Here is a 19,990-nt window from a genome sequence, read left to right as displayed (position 1 = left end):
TCTATATGGCATTAGATTGTCCACTTATTTGTCCATATTTGTCCAATAAAATAATTTTTTGTCCACTCTTGAAAAAAATTATTGCTCTAATTTTTTATTTGTTTATAATTTTTTGTAGCAAGGTGGACAAAAAACGATTATTGATGGACAAATGCGGACAAATTGTGGACAATCGAATCCCGTATGTAATTAAAAAAAAATGCACCTAGGGGTGCTTACGTTAAAAAAAATTCTTTTTTAATTTTTTCCAAAAGTGGATAAAAAATTATTATTATTGGGCAAATATGAAGGAAATAATGGATAATCTAATGCCATACAGATTTTGTCAAAATTTGTACTTAGGGGTGCCAACTTCACGCAGCTTTTATATATGAATTTTACGTAAGAGATTCTACTTAAAAATTTCCTCGAGTGAAATGCAATTAGCATCTCTCCAAGGAAAAAAAATCTCGGCAGATAAAAAATTTTAATGCTGACACACGTGCAATGGCCAAGCTTACATATAAGGCAGTCTCAATTATTTCCGATCGTTCGCGACAGAAAAATAAGCGAGTCGGCATATCGCCGGTATCACGGAATGAATTAACGGTAATACAGCGTTTCCGGCATTGGAACGAGCCGTGGAAAATACCTGATTGTAGTCACGTGCGATCTGGTGCTGTATAAGTTTCGATGTACGATCATCTCGAAAGCAAAACGGTAAATGTAGACAATTATTTCGCCCGCGGCGATACATGGATGCATTTCCGTTTCATATTAAAGCGTGTGTATTATTTCGCTCTTTATTACCGGCGCGGAATTAATGGCGCTTTGACCGCGATAATCGGGACTTAATCTTTGCCTTGTGCTCGTGAAAGGAAATGCATCCCCCTTTTTTTTTTATTTGTACGTAAATCAAGTCGCGCGGACACTACTTGCGTGTGAGGATACGCAGAGCGTAGACTGCAAGTTTAATCGACTTATCTGGTTTTGCCCAAACACGTTTCGCTCACTCGGCTATATCTTATCAGTTTTTCAAAAACAAAATTGCGATCTCACTGGCCCGTCTAATTTACAAATGCTTCAATTCCACGCTCGAATGCTACTGGTGCATCGTAAACATGCACCGTGCGATAGCCTTCCGTAACGACTGATCAATGAATGAACACGTTCTTATAGAGCACGGTGTTATCTCTCGTCTTATCTTTCGCAACTTGCATTAAAAGCAGTCGTGGAAATACTACGCGAAATACTTTTTTTTTCCTTCGAGCTGCCGCAAGTTTTAAAACTGTTTTGTCGATAGTATTTAGTTTATTTCAAACTTTTTCTTTTTCGCGAATAGGCTAAACTAAATCTAGAATTATTAATTATTAACCGCTCGAATCACACTTCATTTTCGCTATAAAATAATTTTAAAATAATGTCGGATCTCTGCACTTTATACTTCGAAAGATAAGAAAACACATTTCGTAAATCGAAATTGGAGACAGGAAATACACAGTAGCAGGAAATATGAACGCTCTCGTCAAATGACCAAAATTGCTCAGCGGTTTTTCTGGTCGAGGAACAGGCGATCGCGGCTTGAACGAGCAATTCAGGTGAACGGTAACTGCGACGCAGTCTAATACTGCAAAAAGTCGTAAATATTCGCGCGGTCGGGACCTCATATGATTTATCGCTGATATCTTAATGCTACCGGTGGTACCAGAAGATAAATCATACCGACGAAACGCGACGTTTTCTAAGAAAATATAACAAGCGCACGCGGAACGGGACGGTACGCAGCGATTAGTAATTAGCAATTTTAATCAAGAAGAAAGTATGACGGTTGTAAGTCAGGGAAATCTCTTTCTTCTAGCATTAATTGAAACGCGCGTTGTTAGCTTTCGCACGTGGTTAGCTTAATTCATCGCAGCGTCAAGATCGAAGAAACAAATCTCATATGGCAGTAATGGATTTTAATTAAATATACTTTCGAGCCAACGTGACTTTAATATAATAACGTACTACAATGGCCTAAATTTACTTCAGATCATTCATGTTTTACATAATATATAGAAAGCGTAATTTTCTATTATTATATTACAGATAACAAGACGATGATAATTCGATGATTAATTGATGTTCGGTTTTCTTTTTTTCCTATTTGCGCTGTTACATCACAACCATATAAACAGGTATAATCGGCACACTTCACAGTTTATCCTTATATGTGAGCGGAAACAAAAGCGAAAAATCGATACATAATTTTTCTTAGAGCGTGACGGGTTGCCGAAACAGCCTTGGATTGGAAACTTTAAGAATCATCGTGTAAATCAAGCGTGAAAGTGAAATCGAGAGCCGTCGACAGACGTTCCCTGGTACTCTCGCTTTCTCTCTTGTGAGGAAGAATTTTAACCCTTCGATACTCAATAATTGATGCTTATGCTTATCGTATATACATCATATCAAACTTTCATAAACAAAAAAATATCGTAATTTTTACCGTATAAACTGCTAAACAACAGAGTTACATAAGTTGTGTTTTTCTTATTTTAAAGAAATATAATATTTATGCAATTATTTTATACAAAACATCACAACTTTGTGAATAGAAAAATTTGAAATTTTTTATGTCCTGCCACTAAAATAATTGATTACTTTGACTTTATTTCACTCCAAGTCTTCGATATTTTTCGATTATATAATGTGTTATTGCACATGACGCAAAACTCCATTAACGTTACGTAACAATGACAATATTGATGTAAACACAGGACGTTCAATATGATGTAATTTCTCCAAACTATCTCAGATCGTAAAAGGTTAAGCTGACGTTCGAGGAGCATCGACGAAGGCGATCCTAACGCGGAAAGTGCAAGGTGCGCGGAAATGGCTCGTGTCCTTCCCTCTTTATGCCTTTTGTGTCCACCAGTCCCTTTTCATGAATACGGGAAAAGGGCCGGCTTTTACCGTGAAGAGAACCCGTTGCTGTTTGCGTAGCCATCCACGAAATTTACGATGAAAAATGACGATAAGTATAAATCACTTTGTAATATTGTTTCTTTAAAAAAAAATGCAATAACAAACATCTTAAGCACAAAGAAAAACATTATTATATAATTTATATATATCATATATTTGTAATATATATAACATTATTTATAATGTTTTAATAATGTTTATTTAAATTAAATCAAATTCATTTAAGATACTTTCAATGAGAGATACATATTTTAAAATTAGATTAAAAAATTAAATCTATACACTTGATATATAAAGTAGATTTATAAAAAACATAAGGAATTTTTATAGATTATTGCTTCAAAACATAAAAAATTTCAGTGGTGATATTTATAGATCATTGCTTGAATATCGTAAAAAAAACGCACATTTCAAAGTATTGCCCTTAAAATATACAATTCCACACAATTTCTTTATTCTTCCAAATTTAAAATATTTACGATATCGCGCTATGTATCCGTCACGATTATACAACAATTTTCATTATGATTATCGGACTTCTTACATCGCGTCTGAACTCTGACATCATTTCTCGCTCATTTTTGCATCGTGAGAAGCGTTCGTGGCAGACGAAAACAGGCCATTTCAACCGCCTAAAAGATCGGGATCGCACAAAAATCCCTGTGTAAAAACCGGCCGAACCTGCCTCACAATACCTCGCGAAAAAGCAGTTCCAGAAACCGATGCAACGAGTTGCAGAAGAACGGTCGGGTCTCCGCGTTATCCTTTTGTAGTGGCGTGCAGCGAATCTTTTCAAAAATATGGGAAAATTTGTCGTGCCGTAGGGAAGACCGGGGAACACAAAAGAGTGAGGGGGAGGGGGCTCCGAGAACGTGCTACGCCAATGCTTGGCCCAAGAGTCGGGTACAGGAGAAGCAGGGGCAGATCGGTGCACAAAGAGGGGTCCCCCGAGTGCGTCCCTCCTTCCTTCTCCTGCTCCCTTTCATTCTCTCGATCACTCCTTCAGCACCGGCAAACCTGAAGCAACAGGTTCCTACGCCCCTTCTTCATGGCTCGCGTTCACCGGCGAGCGGCTTTTTGTTGCCGCTGCCAATGTACGGGCACGCTGCATGCTCGGGGCGAGGTTTTCGCTTTTAGAAAAATCCCGAAAGGATTCTGTTGCGGAGCAATCGCGCGCGCACGTACGTATCTCTGCTGCGGAGAGCCAGTTTCGCGAGAGGGGGTGTTGAAAGAGTTGGGATATTTATAGATTTTATACGTTGTAAAAATCGATTTCCCATATTAAACACAAAATCTAGTCAAGCGCGCAGTTTTACAATTTGTTTTCGCCTTTGCTCCGGACCGAGAAAACGAAACAAACATAATTATACATTAAATATTAGCTTGCTTATATTATTTACAATAAATATTCATTTACTTGATTATTGTGTTTTAAAAGGTAGTCTGTCTCGTACGAAAAACGTTTTCTGGTTGGTTTCATCAATTGTACGGCACTTGTTTAACATATCGCAATGCACGAGCTATTTATTTACTAATTTACTTAATATTTATAATTTAATAATATATACGATTTATAATTTAAATTATAAATTATAAATTTTAAATCGTATATATTATTACGTGTTATTTTTCACTCCTAACTCCACAGCAGTTTATCGTTTCGTATGTATAATAATCAATTCGAAGTGACTCATCATGTCATTCGATGTATTAAGGCCAAATTAACATCCGCTAATCAATGCAGATACGTGACGTTTGGAATATACAATAAAGACAGATTTTTTAGCGAAATACGTGCATGGAACGAGCATGACGTGTCGGCTTTTCCCATCGAAATTTTCGCATTTCATAAGGCTCGACTAATTTTGACTGCGTCCGTGGTCGTCAAAATATCGAAAGTCGAAAGTCCACCTGATCGAACGAGTTTCGAAATCGAGCTGAGGAGAAATTGCCGAGGAAAGTTACGCGCGGTTATCGTCCAAAAGGGAGAAAAGGAAAGACTCGTTCGCCAGCGAAATACAAGATTGAAAGGAAAAAGGAAAAACATTCAAAAAATGATTGAAAAAATTATTCTCTAGAAATATATGTTAATGGCAAATCTTGTGATTAAAAGAAATCACAAGACTCAAAACAGAAAAACATTTCCCAGGGCACAAATATCAAGTGATCGTATCGTGAATACGTATGTGTAATTGCGAAAGCACTGCGATATCGATGAAATAAGTTCTCTCGACATCGTGAACATGAAAAAAAAAAACTATATATCTCTTACGTTAGTTAAGTGACGTATTTTCGCTATCGCAAATAAACACGGAGATATTATTTTCGCGTATTTGTAGTATCGTGATTTGATTTCGCGCAGATTATGCACAGGCTATCACCCACCGTTGGCAAAGGTCGGCGACAACGTCGCGGTGGCGACGCGCGCGATAATTATTTCCGAGACGGTCCGTTCTTTCTTCCCTCTCTCCTTCCCTTTACAGAATTTGCGTATACGCTTAACCGCATACGCATGATAATAAGACGGGAAATGACAAGTGAGCCAACAGAGCTCGCGCGCGGTAGCGGAGCCTCGCACCGGAAATCGCATGATACCACGCGCGCTCGCGCGCCGCGCATAATTACGCGACGAAGAGACGCGTAACGACATATGGGCATGCTTTCAGAAAATAATGCCTCGCGGTGGCGCGCCGCGACGGGATTGTCGCGGACCCGATCATCTCCGTTTCCCTTTTTCTTTTTCGCGCACTTGATGCAAGATGTTCGAGAATGACTGGGATGATGCCCGCCCGACCGCAAATAAAGCTGTGAGAGAAACAGCGGTTCGCGATTCTTCCTCGAGGGATTGAGAGTTTCGTCAGCCAGATACGATTTCGTGCGAACAATCGATTTCTTGTACGCGCGTTGCACAGTACCGTACCTACACGTTGAACACAAGACAAGAGGCAACAAAGGCGTCGATCGTGTCGTCGCAGTTTCGTTCGCTTAGCCTCCTCTCGATCAGTATCAGTTGCACGTTACAACGCGACGATAACGCACGAGGCGATACACACGCCGGGAAAAAGGCGGTTTCGCAATATATTTCTGCATGAAGCAATCGCGGTATCCTTGTATTATTCTCCGTAATGGACGAGCGAAGGATAAACAACGGATGAAAATGATGTTTACGGAGAGATCGTAATCATTCTTCTTTCGCAACACGTGTCGTACTGTCCGATAATTGAATAATCATTAAATGATATATGTAGCAACAATTTAAAATTCCTTTTTACTCGTTCCATTTACCGTGTCTCTGCCTATTCAATTTTGATACATTACAATAAATTACATCATTTTCGCTATAAATAAATAAAATCGATATATTCTATTATGTATAAACCGGAACGATATTTATCGTTCGGCAACATCATAATACGAGTATAAAAACGATCGCGTGTCTTCTTAAGTCATAGTCTTAGTATAAAAAAATTCTTGACTTTGGACAGGTCAAAAGAAACTCGATGATAATCATTAATGTCATTACAATATGTCTTAATAATTATCGGAACGTATCACATTCGATATCGGCAGAATCGATTTGTGGTATACATTTCGTAGCGAAGCAATCTTGTCGAGGTCACATTGCGAAGTCTATGTAAATACGCAACTAACCACACGCAGAAACACATAAAAACAAATCGTGTCATCCGTATGACACGTGAAACTCGGGGGAATAAATAAAAGAGCAAATATGAATTTGATGACGTATAGATACGGAGAAGTCTTTTGCAATATGCAACGCAATGATCACGTGTGCTTGTATGTGTTTGGCACAAACAATACGTACTTTCTCCTTGAATAAATTCCATATAAACTAAACGATATTTATTAAAAGCCTAATATCTGTACACGTGTACGCGGAATGAGGAAATATTTAGAAAGTCTTATTAGGTTTGCGAAAAAAAATTTCGTTTGTATCGGGAGAGAATAGCAATCTTGATTGTATTAAGAATAGCGCCGTACTGGCGTCATCCCACGTCACTTCTTTCCTTTTCATCAGTGAAAATTACGGTTAATAAGTACGGCTTGCGTATACTGTTCGTTAACGACGATATTTGCTTTGTTCCGCCGGAATCTCCCAAGTCTCGTTTATTTAATGTCTCGTCGCTGTTAATGTACACGCGAGTTTTTCCGAGTAAATATTCACATGTTTTGTCAGAGCGCTCGAGGGGAACACTGCGCCGGGACGCATAATAAATACGGCTTTCTGTCTCTGTCGTGTTGCACGACGGTGCAATCGGGAGTGTGAGGTAAGAACGGAACCCGCGCGAGAGCGCGACAGAGAGAGAATGCATTTGTTAATTCAACACGCACCAATACACTCGCGCGCGTAAGCGGTACCACCGAGTACCAGCGCCGATTCCGCGCGTGGAGAATAAGCGCGCGAATTCTCGCTGTGCGACACGTGCGTTGCCGATCTCATCTCCTCGCGAGAGGAGTCGAGATGCAATAAGATATAATTAAAATAATAATCCTCTCTAAGAGAGAACAGACACCACTGCTTTGTAAATTATTCCTCCAGAAATAGCGGTAGAAAAAAAGATTATCAAATATTAATAAATGTTGCTCTCTAAATTTTCTGGAGTGAATCTCACTCCAAAAGAGTGAAAAGTTACTCCAGAAAATTTAGAAAGTGATTTCTTGATCTGCAATTATTACTTTATATATACTTTGTATTACCTATATAAGCGTATTTCAATGTGTACCATTTGCCACAATTTGCGTTATATTTGTTTCCTATACCTTGCTCCTCTTTTTCGGCACTCAGAGTCCCTCTTTTAGGTAATTAATTAATGCTTTTAAATAATAATTAATATGCGACAGTTATTAATTTTAAATTTCGAAAAAACTTTACATAAACAAATAATACAAATTACATGCAATAAATTAACTTGAAGACTCAACGAATTGTAATGCATTATCGTAATTTAATAAATTTAACGGAGCGCCATAAGACACGTGTCAAGTTGTATGTACCATAAGTTATGCATTTCTAATCAGAGAACGGAAACTCGACACAATGACTTCCGTTAAGTCAAACTTCCTTCATAACAAAAGGAATTCATTATAGAAAAGTAACAGCTCTTTAGACTTCAGACGTTGAGTCAATGCTCTTTTTATGCTGGATTTTAAAATATATATTTTGCATAAATGTGTTTTAGCGTGTTTAAAGGAATCTTCTGAGATTTATTATTTATTGTTAATCCACGAATATATTCACACGCTTCTGACGCAGATAAACTAACGATATAAAAATATAAATATTTAAAACATAGCAGTATTTGGATTGTCGTGGAATCATCTTGTTATTCGGAATTTTCGCGCCGACAAACCAACCGATATCTTCCTGTTTTCGGATTTGTAACAATACTGTGTCGACATATGTCGGAGCAATTAAAAATTGAAAATCAGCTCCTATATTCCACATTTTCTCTTAAAATCACGAGCGTCCGTCGTGAGACTCGAAGAGAGGCTTGACTCGCGTCACACAGAGAAACTCACTCGTCGGAGGAGAAACCAAAGAGAGTGTTGTGCCTAGTTCTCTCTAAGGTGAGAGTCTCCGGCTCGGCTCGCGACGCGGCCTTTTATTTACGTCGTGCGAGAACGCGCGACCGCCCGTCCGAATGATGAAGGCCTTTCGACCTATCGACGCGAAACGGAGAATAGGGCGCGTGACTAGCAGCGATTATTATATTAAATACATTCGACTACCGATTTCATGTCGATCTCGCTGAGCTACTGGTTTATTAACGTAGGCCGATTTTCGTGAACTCCGCCAATCAAGTCCGAGAATTGAATCACGCATGCATTGGAAACAGAAATTCAAGAATCGAGCGCGTAAACTGTCTTTGTCAGAAATGTTAAACTGTTCCTCTCTAATTAAGAATGATCTCATGGAGGCTCGATATAATCATTCCCCATATCATCCGAAAGCACTTTAACCGATAAAGAAAAGCTTCGAAAATACCGCTGGTATCGTATCGCATCATTACATTTGGTCCCATTTGAATCAAGATAATGATCGATATGTATATCGGTTGAAAAATGATATTTCCAGATTATGCATCTAGCAAGATAATAACCAAACAATTGATAAACATCTGACAAGATAATAGTAACAGACTTGATAAGCGAGCATTTTAATACAATAGATTTTACAGGAATATATTGTAATTAAAAGTCTATCGTCTGTTTAATTTATAAAACAATTACGATAACGATTTTCAGCTTCGATAAGACACTCAGGTATATATTTGTGATTAAGCAACTGTGGTCTCTCTAATTTAGAAATTTGTAAATTATCTCCTACAAGGTCTTTCTTATCAAGGTACTTCGATGTTTTTCTCACAACTGATAATATTCTACAATTGTCGACTGTACATACGGTGACGTGTCGCAAGATATCACGATCGGACGATATCACGAGAATAAATAACGATACAAGTACATAGTTATTTATACATACACATACGTGTCTATACGCGCGCGTGTGCGTGCGTGCGTGTACGTGCGTGTGTGTGTGTGTAATAAACATCAAGAAATGTCTGGGATCGATAAACGCCGCGTTTCAAATCTCGATACACCTTGCCGCTATCTCGGAGAAAATTTCTTTCGCTTTCTAAATGTGTCGATATTTTCTTGCTGTAATAGACGTAGCGCCATTAGAGCCACATAAACGTGAACGAGTGTTAGTGCACTAGGGTTCTCCACTCTCGATCCACTCGCCGCGCCGCCGGTGTTGCCCGATATTTTTCCCCGCTCGTATGCCTACGGCTATCTCGCGTTACTTTACAGCGCGGGCTCGTTCCCGCGTGTGTCGCGCGAGATCTTTCTTGATTCACGCGTGTCGCGATCGCCGATCGCCTTCCTCGGTAGGATCGTGAAACGCGAATGACGCCTGACGATGCAACCGTGGATACGAGATTTCGATCGCCCAGCGCGGAAGACCGTCCCGAAACGATACGATCGAGGATTTTATTTAATATCCACCCGGCGGCACCACGTTATCTTCGATCTCTATCGCGTAAAATAATTTCTAGGAAAAATAAAGCGCTAAAAAAAACGACAGACCGATGCGGTTTAGTAATTATACGCGTGCGGGGAGATGAATATGTGTGTATGTGCGTGCGTGCGTGCGTGTATGTGTATGTCAGGCCCTTCGATCTCATACGAAGAGAACACGAGAGAAGAACGGAGAACTTGCGAGAATTTTGTAGACGTACAAGGTATTTGGTAAATTCAAAATTTTTTCCAAATTTCGTCAGAAGAAACGAATTTAATCCTCAAATATTGTTGGCCATAGAGTCGAAAAAGCCACCACTTCGAAATCCTATTATGAATATTCTATAACTTTGTATGATTTCTAAATCGCAGAACAAAGCCGAACCGTGGCTCTTTTTCCGCCTCTTTCTCTCCAAGGTGAATATACGCGTGAATAAACGAACGCGAGAAATAAAGTTTATTCGATTAGCAACACTTTTTTTTGTATGTCAGAGCTTTGCTCTTTGCACGAACCAATCGGATCGAGAACGCGAGCGAACGCTCAAATTCGCATTTGTTGCTCGCTCTACCTGCCGGAGTAGAAATGTCTACCTGTGGAGATATTATCCGATTGTAAATCGGTTTTCAAGGGAAAAGCACACAAAAGCGGAACGTCGATAGATCAAAGAAAATTTCAGAAAAAAAAGTTAGGCAGGGAGTCCCGTACAGTTACACCCATTGCAAAATATCCTTCGAAGGTTAAGATTGTTCGTTTACTTTAACAATACGAGATTCGAGCGTGGCGGAATATATCTTTATTGTCCCTGTCCTTTGTGTTTCTCGCGTTTTCTACATGCGACAAACATGCCTTCTCTCTAAATAACAACGTTAGTTGCTTTTCCAAGTAATGTCGGCAAAAATGATATTTGTTCATCGATACGATTTATCGGCGAAAATTCTAATGATTCGGGATTCGAACGGGGAACTTCAGCAACACAATCGTGTGGCACGACTTCGCTCCGCGTGCGTGAACTTATGAATAACTTAAAAATTAAATATACGCGACGACGACAGGTGAAAATCGATCGAATCTTACCTTAAAAAGATGCTCGCCGCACTCGAACATGGACGTATTACTCATGACGGCAGTCGACATGTTCTTCGGGTGTCGCACAAAAACACACTTTGTATCTTGACGACCGTTGTTCGCCTTCCCTCCGATCCTTTTTCTTTCCCCTCCTTTCGCCTCTCGTCCCGCGCAGCGCGAAAAATGAAGTGTGACGCAGCGTTGGTGGTGAAGAAGTCGCGCGTTGGCGGTGAGCGGGGGAGAGAGGGGGTTGGGGAGGGAGGATGAAAAACTTTCTTCAGAACACAATAAAACTGCCACTACGACCGTATGCGTCGTTATGCGATGCCGATGCCGCCGCCGCTGCCGTAGCTCGCATCGGAAGCACCCGCGCGTAAATAAACAGTACGTGCCCCGATCGACACGTGTGTCTCGGAGAATAACGTTAATAATAAAAACAGCCAACAGGAACGAGCGGGCGGGCGGGCAGGCGAGCGGACGCGCGCGAATACGGAGAACGTTTACTTCTCGGATTCGTGCTTCCTGGTACGGATCGACTGGCTCTTTTGGCCTCTTCTTTATCTATCTCTCTCTCTCTGGATCGACTTTGCGACAGCGATAACTTGTCTCCTCACGTACTATCGAGTATACAGCCCGTCGTCGTCGTCGTCGTCGATCGTCGATCGTCGGTGCGCGTAAGATCGGCAAACTCTTCTCTCTCTTTTTATCGATCTTAACGAACGTTTAACGAACTTGAACTTGGCACTTTCGTTCGTCGACTTCGCCCGAATGGTGTGCGTTTACCCGTCTTACGGAGAGGGGAAAAGATCTTACCGGGGTTTGCGTGTGTCCGGTAATATACCACCGTGTTTCAACAACGTTTAAAGCAGAGCCTCCCAAAGCTGACTGAGAGCGCTGCCGACTGAAAGTTGTAGCTTGTGCTCCGCGGGAGGACATGCAGGCCGGGGTTACTCTGCGGTACCGACGCGCCGGCCAATCGCGCGCCGTCCCGCGCGTCACGTGGTGGTGGTGGGGAGGGGGGGCGACCGCTCCGACGTGGCAATCGCGCGTCGCGACGGCACGGACGGACTCACGTGAAGTTGGCTCTCTGTGTCGGCATGTCGGCCCTCAATTGTCCGTACAATTCCATCCACCGTTCCGTGCCTCTTTCTCTCGGCTCTCCAATCCCGGCCGCCCGGGCTCCCTTATTGGACGAGATTCGGGGTCGCATCCCTCCGAGGCGAGGGGTGCTCGTTTTAATCCGATCCGAGGCTGCGATCGCGCGCCGGGATGCGATAATGCGGCCTCGCGCAAAATACGCGATGGACGACGAGGCCGCGTCTCTCATGGAGTAAAGCGTCTCCCTCACAAGTTAGTACTTCGAGTCACTTCGAATATTGCCGATTGTTTTCTGCATGTCGATCAGTGGGTAAAAATGGGTAAGAGCGAATTACGCCAGCCTTTCTATAGAAACGATAATAGGATCATAATAGCATAATGAGGCGTCACAAACAGCCTAACAACTTTTTCTTGAGATTCCAACAATCCCGCTGTAAAAACGTTTCACAGAAAGGTTAGATTCTTCTGTAAAAGGGCTGGCTTTACAAGAATCCTGTAACGGATTTATGTAACAAATTGCAAACGAACGTAGCAAGCATTTAAAAGAAAAATAACAAAAATAATATGAAACCCGCTTCAAGAAAAAGCATATTTGTTTATTAAAATTTGATTTATTTGAATTTGTTTTTGTAAATCGAGATGCTAACATTCCTCGATTTCACATTCGTCATTATTTAGTCGTTACTATGAAAACGCAGCGGAAGAATAGATCCAAGTTCAATGCAGTGTTATTGGTAACGCTGCAGTGTGTTGTTTTTTCTTTCTCTATTACTGAGAATGCAAAACTATATATTCTAGATACGACTCTCTCAACCGCTCGACAACTCGAGCGCATTCCAGCGGTCAAACGGCGGCATGAATGAAATTCAGCTTCTATTCACCTGCGACGTAGACCGCAGATTCTAAGCAGTAACTGTCTATGTTCGTTATAATTTTTTGTTGCCAATTGTCGTTACGATTTTATGACCACAAACGTAAATTACGTTGCCAGCAACAATTGTCCCTAATTTTATAACGATCGATTTATTATCGGGTGAAATATGGTTGTCGTATCTAAATTAGTTTAATTGTAAATAATTAAATACTGCGGTCTTACAAATGAAGTATCGCGATGTATAAATTTGTTTTAATTTCTTTCCTGCTAAACAGATTTCAAATTTTTATTTATTACGTTAATTATTTATACATCAATACGAAAGAAATTCTTTCTAAAATGCAAAAATAATTAAAAATAAAAATCGTTTCGTCAAAAATAGGATACGTTAAATAGGATTTACGTTAAATTGACCGAATTCTGTTATCAGTTTATATAATTTTCAACGTTTTAATTATATATAGAAATACGTGTAACGAGATACGTGCCTGTCGGTTTAGGAAGAATGTCACTGGTTGAGTTAGTTATAATCCGCTGTTTCTTTCTTAGCTACGCGCGCAAAGCAGGAACAAACGTTTTTACAGAATTTCGCACGTATACCAACAACGGCATTAATCGAAGAAGGAAGTGACATTTCGCGAAGGGAAAGCCGGAAGTTCGCGATCGCCGCGAGGTCGCGTGAGTAGGAAGTGAGACTCCCGCTGGTTTCGCAGCGGCGCAATGTCAAATGCTGATTAAAATTGTGCTTGAAGAATAGAAAAGGTCTCTTTCATAGTAAATAAAAAAGCGATAAAAAATATATCGATCTCCTTAGATAAAAGAAAGAATGATTTATTGGGGAAAGCTATCTTGCTTCTTAATCGCTTAAATCAATTATTACTTTCAAGATTAACAAAATCTTTTTATCCAACGAAGAAAAGAAATTTGTAGTGTAATATCGTTTTAATCGGCACGTTGCCGATTAAATTAATGTTGTTGATGCTGATTTTTTTTCCTTTCCGAAAATTTCTTTCGGAAGCTTAATGTGTGATAACGAGTTTACGATACCAATAGATATGTCAATCACGCGGAAAGACACACTTTATTATTATAGATCGACCGTACGCCAGGAGTCTAATTCGATCCTGTCAAATTAGGGAGTGTCATAGTACGCGCTGCAACATACGGGCCTATGAGGGTGAGCTGTCCCATGGGGAGGTGTTTTCAACCCCGAACAGATTCTCATGCCACTAAATATAACGGCTAATGGGAGTCAGTTTCCGTCATGGTGGCCGGACTATATTCAGAGATATCAGACTGGGATATGCGGGCTCTTTGTGAAGGGTGTGTGCGTGAAAATGAAAGAGAAAGAGAAAGAGAGAGAGAGAGAGAGAGAGAGAGAGTGAGTGAGAAAGAGAGAAAAAGTTCCTGCACTTCCGTTTCTGCGATAAATTTATAACGCATGTATGATTGAGTGTGGAATTTTCAAATTAATCGATAATTTGTACAATATTTTTTTTCATTATTAGTTTTCTAATTTTATCGTTATTTCCCTTTTTTATAAAATTTATCAATTTTCGTACTTCAATAAAAGTAATTATATTTTCTATTTGAATAATTCGAAAATGTTAAAGGATTATATTTTGTATAAATGTTAAAAATTGTAGACGATTTTATATTATTACACATATTTTTGTGCATATGGAATTTTTAAGGGAATAAGTATTTTACATATATTAATTCTTAACAAACTTTTGAATTCATACATTAGATACTTAAATACTTGAATTCCTTTTCAAAATTTTAATAGTAGGACGATATAAGAGAATGAAAAATAAGGACTATAACGTCATTGTAATAAAATAATAATTGTACATAATAATATTTATATATTTTATTTGTTGTACATTAATGACGTAAGCGAAGATATATGCGTCTTAGATAATAAACAGAGAGAATACGACCGTTGAAGGTAACTCGCATCAGGTAAACTAGCGACTGCGGGACAAACTAACAGAATCGTAAAAGAATAGGTATTTCTTTTCTTGTCTGCAACTTACAGTTCTTTGTGCAGTATAAAGTGCAAAATAAAAAAAAATGTAAGGAGAGTGTAAAAAATTTTATTATTCGCGTATGAAAGACTTATGACAGTCTCGCGACTTTGATACATTCCAAGAGAGCCGTCGAAGAGAGAAAATATTAGTTGTAACTTTTCCGTTTGCGGATGTACAATACAAAGAATAGAGAAAAATAAGAGGAATTGGATAGTGTCCGTCACGTGCGTGACGTATGTATATCCATTATTGCGGGAGAGCACGTGAAAAGCGCGCGGATGTAACATGTGTTGCGCAGAGCGAGGTTGCGCCTAGCCAAGGGTTCTTTCTTGCAACTTTCGCGTCTCTTGCACGTCCGTAATGTCTCAGTGGAAAGAAGAGGGCGAGGAGAAACAGGCAACGAAAAACAGTCGTATTCAATTTTGTTCGACGTTGTGCAATCTGGCGAGCAATCTGGTTCGAACTTGATGGACTCTTTCCTTCAATTCGATTAAAAATTTGACAGCATTTTTCATTACAAACATTAATAATAATAATAATAATAAATAAGACGTTTAATGGAATACATCGTTGCTATACCGAATGCTTTGGACAAAGGAAAGGAAGATACAAAGCAGAGATAATTACGATAAAGAGCAGAGTAGGCACGCTGGAAATGTCACACGCCGAGTATCGTGACGTCATAGATTTTTTCGTGATGTGGATCTTTTTTTAAAACCGCGTCAAAACGTTTCGTTCTTTCTCTTTGTTCATTTTCTTACGTTGTTGACGTCACTTGCATCTGCGCGAATGCAATGATGACGCATTCGAAAGTACAACGTCGTTCGAACTTTTACGTCACTGCGAATTTTCGACAACGTCATTTTGTCGAACGCACGTCATAGTTGTGAGTCAGAATCGATAATTATGCGCAATACGTTTAACATCAGGTATTTACGGTATATAAATGTTTAATCAGTAGTGTTTAATATTAGAAATCTACACTGCGGTTTCATTGTCCGAGCGGTTTCTTCTGTTTCTTATAATTCCTGAAAAAAAAAGTACCGATCAGGCTTCTTCGGGTTTTCCTTCGACCGTTCTTGAAATAACGGAACGGTTTGGACGGAAGAAAAAATTTTACGATTGCTGCAGTTTAGAAAACCTAATATAAAACTTTCGTAGATTTTGCAACATATTTTTGAGTGATGCATTTTCGTACAATATAAATTAATGATTCGATTATTTCATCACTCAATTATTCGCATGAGATAAAATATTGCACACACACGTAGGATTATGTAAAATATGGAGAAAAACGATACTATTGAAAATGTCACATGGCGTAATGACTCAACAAACGATTTTTCTCTTCTTCTTCGTCGAGACGAAGCACGAGGAACGTGGGATATACCTATACAGGAAAGCCGCGATAAAAATTCGTACGCTCAAGTTATGTAATTAGAGAATCGCGAAGTGAAATGTCACGATGAAAATGTCACAGGGCGAACGAGAGAAGAAGTCTGCGTTCTAGCCGCGGCATTAATCAGCGCTGATCCTGCGCATCATATTGCAGCCTATTACACATCACGATGTAGGCGTGGGTGCGAGGTGTCAAAAGATTTATTAACTCAACAACTATAAATGTCTGAGTCATTCGCGTGATTGAAGATATGATATTTATCGGGTATCGAAAATCTTATCGGCATTGCGTCATCCCGTGTCAGATTTTCTTTATTATGCACCACGAACGGCACATGATTCACGCTATAATTAACGCGGGCTTCATAAGCAGGCAACTTAAGAATCACTCAATCTTACATTATCCAAATATGGTTCATTTTTCAGGTAAAGAGCCTTCAGCTAAAGTACCCTCTTAAGCATACCCTCCGGCTGATACCTCTGGCGTCTCTGCGTCGTGCACACAGGTACCTGCGTAGATCTCAGATCGATAGATCGGAGCAGAAATCGTTCCGAGAATCGCAAAGGCCAAGGCAACGGCAGGCAGGAAAGCAGGTATGTAACGACACGGGTAAATGCACGCGGCTAAACCGGACCGAGCAGAAAGACGGCTCATGTAATACCGGCTTAAGGTAGCTCTGCCAGAGTCCGTTTTGCGAAAAAGTCGTCGTTATTGGCGCGCATTTGTGGTTGCTTCTCCCACGCTGTGGACGGTACCCTGTGCAGCTCCACTTGCAAAGAAACACACGCGACACTCCTTCTCGGCAATAGAATTGGAATAACCAAGCTAATATCTATATTTTTTTAATTTGTATTATACATCTATTCTCTTTTCATCTGCATTTCTATTCTCTCTTTTAATCAGCTTATGTTTGAGTTATCTTAGTTGGCTTTTTAAGCGTGAAGAATTAGAATTCTCTAAAATATGGGACTAATATAATTAATTATTATACTAAATAAATCTATCATAGCGTTTGAATAATGATATTATTGAAAATATCAATAGTAAAGGCACAAAAAGTGAAAATTTAAAAGATACTTCTCTATAATTAAAATGCTTTTAAACATTAGCAAGTAATGCTAAGTAGTAATTCGACTAAAAAGTAAATCTAATAAAAGATTACAACTATATTGTTACTTTTTTTAAAAAATTTAATAATTAATGACTATAATAAAATTACTTTATTCATAAAGGTAGGAAATATACATAGAAATAGTATATTTTTAGTTGCACAATACATAGCATTAATGTCACGATAGTATTGGTAAACTGGGGAAACTGAGAATTATGCAGAATGACGAGCAAACCAATAACATTTATCTGTACATCGCGCGTAAGTTTAATGGTACCGCTTGACACACTTTTTTGAGACATTTGTCATTACTTGTCTTTGTGGCATATTCTTTACATAGTAATTTTTACATTTTTACATAATTTGCTTAGTTTACATAGTACATAGCACGCGCTCACGCGCCGTCCACGGTCAGTAATGGCGCGTATTGTGCGTATACATAAAGTGCTTACGTACGCTGTGGTTTACGCTCTTACTTTCTTATTCTCCAGCATTTCCGTGGCCAGGCGCCACTCCGATCGAAACTTTCACATTTCGCATTAATCTTAAATTAACGACAACCGTGAGCGTTGCATAAATCGCTATAATTTCTCTTATACATACAGTTGCACCTGGGAATCTCAGTTTACAATCATACGTTTGATAATATTCGAGATATCTTCCAGATACAATATGACAGTTGGTACATGAAACTTTCGCGTTTTCATCGATGTTATTAAAAAAATAAAATATGAGGAATAATTTAAATCAATTGCTGCAGGAATACCTTTGTAAAAATCAATTAATAATACATACTCCATGTATATTCACGATAGTCTTATTTAATTTATGCAAGAATTAGGAACGATTATTACGTATTAGAAACAATTTGTTTGCAACGGCCAAAATGGTTTCGTCCGGAATAATGCGTTTTGATGGCACGGACCGACTCGCGAGCGCGGATTATTCCGCTCATTGATGCCAATGGGTTAATGACCGCGTGCAACAGTAATGTTGGCCAGGAGTAAGTTGCCATTATTCTATTCCACCGATCCACAACGTGGCTAGTTTTCCACTACAATCGCGCGCGATTTTGATAAGGCAATAGTGCTCTCTCTCTCTCTCTCTCTCTCTCTCTCGCTCTCTCTCTCTCTTCCCTATTCTTAATATTAATAATTTAGAATTATCAACAGTAATTGAAATTTTAAAGAAATGATTTTTTTCTCATGGTAATTTTGCGGGACCTATAAGTTCTTCCCTAAGGAAAAATTATTATTTCACGTTTTAACGCGAGGAAACTTTATTATTCTACAATGAGATAAAATATACAACTATCGGCGATAATCGCCAGATTTTTTACAACGTTCGGAAGGGCGCTATTATTATATCGTTGCAACGAATGATCGGCATGAGGTATCGTATGAGTCTTTAAAAGTCATTGCACTTTGAGCTGTGGCAACTAATGAACGGCACTTATATCGGCGGGGTATACGCACACGCGTGACTCTCTCGTTTTCCTACCGGCGACGGCGACAATGGTTTCGTACTCGCGGAGAGGCCGCCTATCGTAGCAGCACGCAAACGCAGCACGAGCCAAGTCGTACGCAGTCGCAAGTTTTCTTCCTATCCAGTACACTGCACGAATCGTCACGCCTATTGACTTTTGTTCATGAAACGTGCGTGCATCTTATTGTTAGAGGAAGGCCTATTTTAACGAAGTATTTATCATGGTGACCCAATATGACAATAGATAGTCTTACGAAAGGTTAAAGCAAGCAAGACTCATAAATATCGTGATAATCATGGAAATTAAGTAGAAATAAGAATTAGAGAAATATAATATTAGTCAAATAATATAATAATTTAACGAGTAATTAAATTAAATTTGAATCAAACATGGAAGAAAAAAATGATACAATAGATGATGATTATTTCTGACACTATTGCATTTGTAAAGAATTTCTAAAAGTTGAAGCTAAAACATGATTAGATTCAGGCAAACGATTTCGGGGAAACGTTTTTTTCATGTATCCGTGATTTAGATAGTCCCAGTGCAGATATTCGAAAATCCAAACCGTAAGATTTTTTGTTGAATTTTTTGTCGTTTGAAATGAAGGCTAAAGTTTCAAGGCTTTGCAGTTCAGATATCCTCGTATTTATTACAAATAATTTTCGGAATGTCAACTTCTTCCGGTTCGAATAGAATTTTGAGCAACAAAAACACACGTATCTACATAGATACTGTTGTTTTTCTTATTCTTATACTTTGTACTTTGGTTCTATTATGATGAATTGCACGTGTCAGAATGTCAGAAAAAACCATTAAATGTGATTTGAAATCTAGGATATGACACATTTTTATAGTTTAATTGATGCAAATTAATGCAGTAAAAGAGCACAGTAGAATGGAAAAGCGGATATAATAATGGATACAAAGTGCACACAC

At 39.1% G+C, this 19,990-nt stretch overlaps 1 protein-coding gene and 1 long non-coding RNA gene across 2 annotated transcripts in view; one reads left to right on the top strand and one right to left on the bottom strand.

Moving 5' to 3' along the window:
* LOC105455898 (putative E3 ubiquitin-protein ligase UNKL) overlaps positions 1–11,965 on the bottom strand; it is a 32,167-nt gene extending 20,202 nt beyond the window's left edge. The window contains exon 1 of the mRNA XM_011699599.1: positions 11,060–11,965. Coding sequence (XP_011697901.1) covers positions 11,060–11,119 — 60 coding nt within the window. The 5' untranslated portion in view covers positions 11,120–11,965. The remainder of the gene's footprint in view (positions 1–11,059) is intronic.
* Positions 11,966–12,121: 156 nt separating this feature from the next.
* Positions 12,122–19,990, top strand: part of LOC105455896 — a 94,336-nt gene continuing 86,467 nt past the window's right edge. The window contains exons 1-2 of the long non-coding RNA XR_975174.1: positions 12,122–12,400; positions 16,880–17,047. This is a non-coding gene — a long non-coding RNA (uncharacterized LOC105455896). The remainder of the gene's footprint in view (positions 12,401–16,879; positions 17,048–19,990) is intronic.

This window comes from Wasmannia auropunctata, unplaced genomic scaffold (genome assembly GCF_000956235.1).
Source record: "Wasmannia auropunctata unplaced genomic scaffold, wasmannia.A_1.0 LD335828.1, whole genome shotgun sequence".
NCBI classification, from domain to species: domain Eukaryota; kingdom Metazoa; phylum Arthropoda; class Insecta; order Hymenoptera; family Formicidae; genus Wasmannia; species Wasmannia auropunctata.
The sequence above is the reverse complement of the archived record's forward strand: the minus strand, read 5'-3'. Positions and strand labels throughout refer to the sequence as shown.